Raw genomic sequence first — 1,755 nt, 5'->3', positions numbered from 1 at the left:
GAAAGAGTCCAGAATCCTGCTATTTTGGATAACGGACTGAACAAAGGAAAGTAGGAATTACACCTATAAATCCTGTTTCATGAAAGCTGTGCACAACTGGAGCCTTCACCTTTGCTTTGCACAGTAAGAAAAAGTAGATTTCAGATTTTACAAAGCGATTTGATTTCCTAAAGACCGAAAGAGAGTGCCTGCAGCACACACTGTTCGTAGTACCTGTACATAAGGTAGCAGAGCTGATTGAAGCAGACAGAATCCATGCTGAGAAGCGCTGGGTAGAAAACCCCGGCGGGAGGCATTATCACCAAAGGCAGATTGTACTCCAGGTACATGTCACACACCTGCAGGAATGAGGAAATCCAGGCAGATTATTACTGCCATTAACAAACCCCAAAGCATCTAAGAGCAAAAGAGCACAACACTGCATTCCAACCAGCTCCAGCAGCTTCTCCTAGGAGGGTAGGTCAGGGTGAAACAATGCCAGTTGTTTCCTTCGCAGTATGAGACATACTCATCAGCTCACATCAGTCTGCTTCAGCCATTTAGCTATACCTTATGTTTTGACATGGTTGCTTGTGGAGTCACATCTACCCAGATCCCTTGTAAAAAAGCAGCAACCTTCTTTTCTGATCTTCTAGAGCATTCTGACATAGCTGGGATTGCACTAGGCCTGACCTTATTCCTAGCCTGCTTTGACAATACCAGCAAGCCAAACAGACTATACATCTCTTCCCATCGGGAAATTAAACCTTTCTATTTGACCTTGCTGGAATTGCAGGAGCACACACTGAAGCTTTCCTCTAAGAAAAGATGATATGGTTATAAAACATAGGTTTTATCATCAGACTCATGTTTAGAATTTAAGGTTGAGTTTCAAGTAAAAAAAGACATTTTAAAATTTCTGCAGATTTAACAAGATTTTCAGTTGTAATTACAGTCTTAAAATATGGATAAATAATTTAAAGAAATATTGCTGTAACTCAGCATATTAGTGTCCTCTATAGCTTAGCCACAGTAACAATTCCCAAGGAGATGCACTTTGGAAAGGTATGCATCATTCTCAGAGGAGTGGCGGTCTAAGAATACACATACCCACTTACTACAGCTTGGACCATAAACAATTAAGCTGTGTCAGCCTGCCATCCCGAAGATGGAGAATTTCTACATTTTTGTTAAGTTAGGAACAATTGGGTTAGTACTCCTTCCCCCAGTCTCATAACAGACTTGTCAGTAACAATTGTTTGCCAGACCTTCACCTCTTGCCCTCAGTACAGCTGAGGGATAGGCAGATATTGGGATGTAACTGAATTACTAGTATTTTCAGAAATCTAGACTCCTTACTTAACATCTCAGCTGTGTGATTTTAGAAGTCTCTGGAGTTCTGAATACATAAGCAAAACAAAGAAAAAATTCAAATCCTAGTTGTCTGCTAGAGCACCAATAATCCTCTATCGAAGGGTGAGTGATTACATATTCCCATAAAATGAGCACTTAAACAGTCTTACACAAGTGTCATTGCCTGTTAGTTTTAGGCGTTTTTAATGGGTATTTTGGTTACAAGTAGATCCCAGAGCTATCGTTGGTTTATCAATGCTTCACAATTTTATCTAAACTGTAGGAGCAACAACAGCATGGCTGGACTTCACGTGGCAGTAAGCACGTCTACAGAGAGGACACTGAGGAAGATGGAGAATAGAATCACAGGATGGTTTGGGTTGGAAGGCACCTTAAAGACCATCCAGATCCCACCCCCCTGCC

At 41.1% G+C, this 1,755-nt stretch overlaps 1 protein-coding gene across 1 annotated transcript in view; it reads right to left on the bottom strand.

Moving 5' to 3' along the window:
- Nucleotides 1–1,755, bottom strand: part of CENPI (centromere protein I) — a gene marked incomplete at its 5' end in the record, with an annotated part of 9,021 nt that overhangs the window by 3,758 nt on the left and 3,508 nt on the right. The window contains one exon of the mRNA XM_010153544.1: nucleotides 214–338. Coding sequence (XP_010151846.1) covers nucleotides 214–338 — 125 coding nt within the window. The remainder of the gene's footprint in view (nucleotides 1–213; nucleotides 339–1,755) is intronic.

The sequence above is a fragment of the Eurypyga helias genome, unplaced genomic scaffold, assembly GCF_000690775.1.
Source record: "Eurypyga helias isolate BGI_N326 unplaced genomic scaffold, ASM69077v1 scaffold12916, whole genome shotgun sequence".
Lineage (NCBI taxonomy): Eukaryota > Metazoa > Chordata > Aves > Eurypygiformes > Eurypygidae > Eurypyga > Eurypyga helias.
The sequence above is the reverse complement of the archived record's forward strand: the minus strand, read 5'-3'. Positions and strand labels throughout refer to the sequence as shown.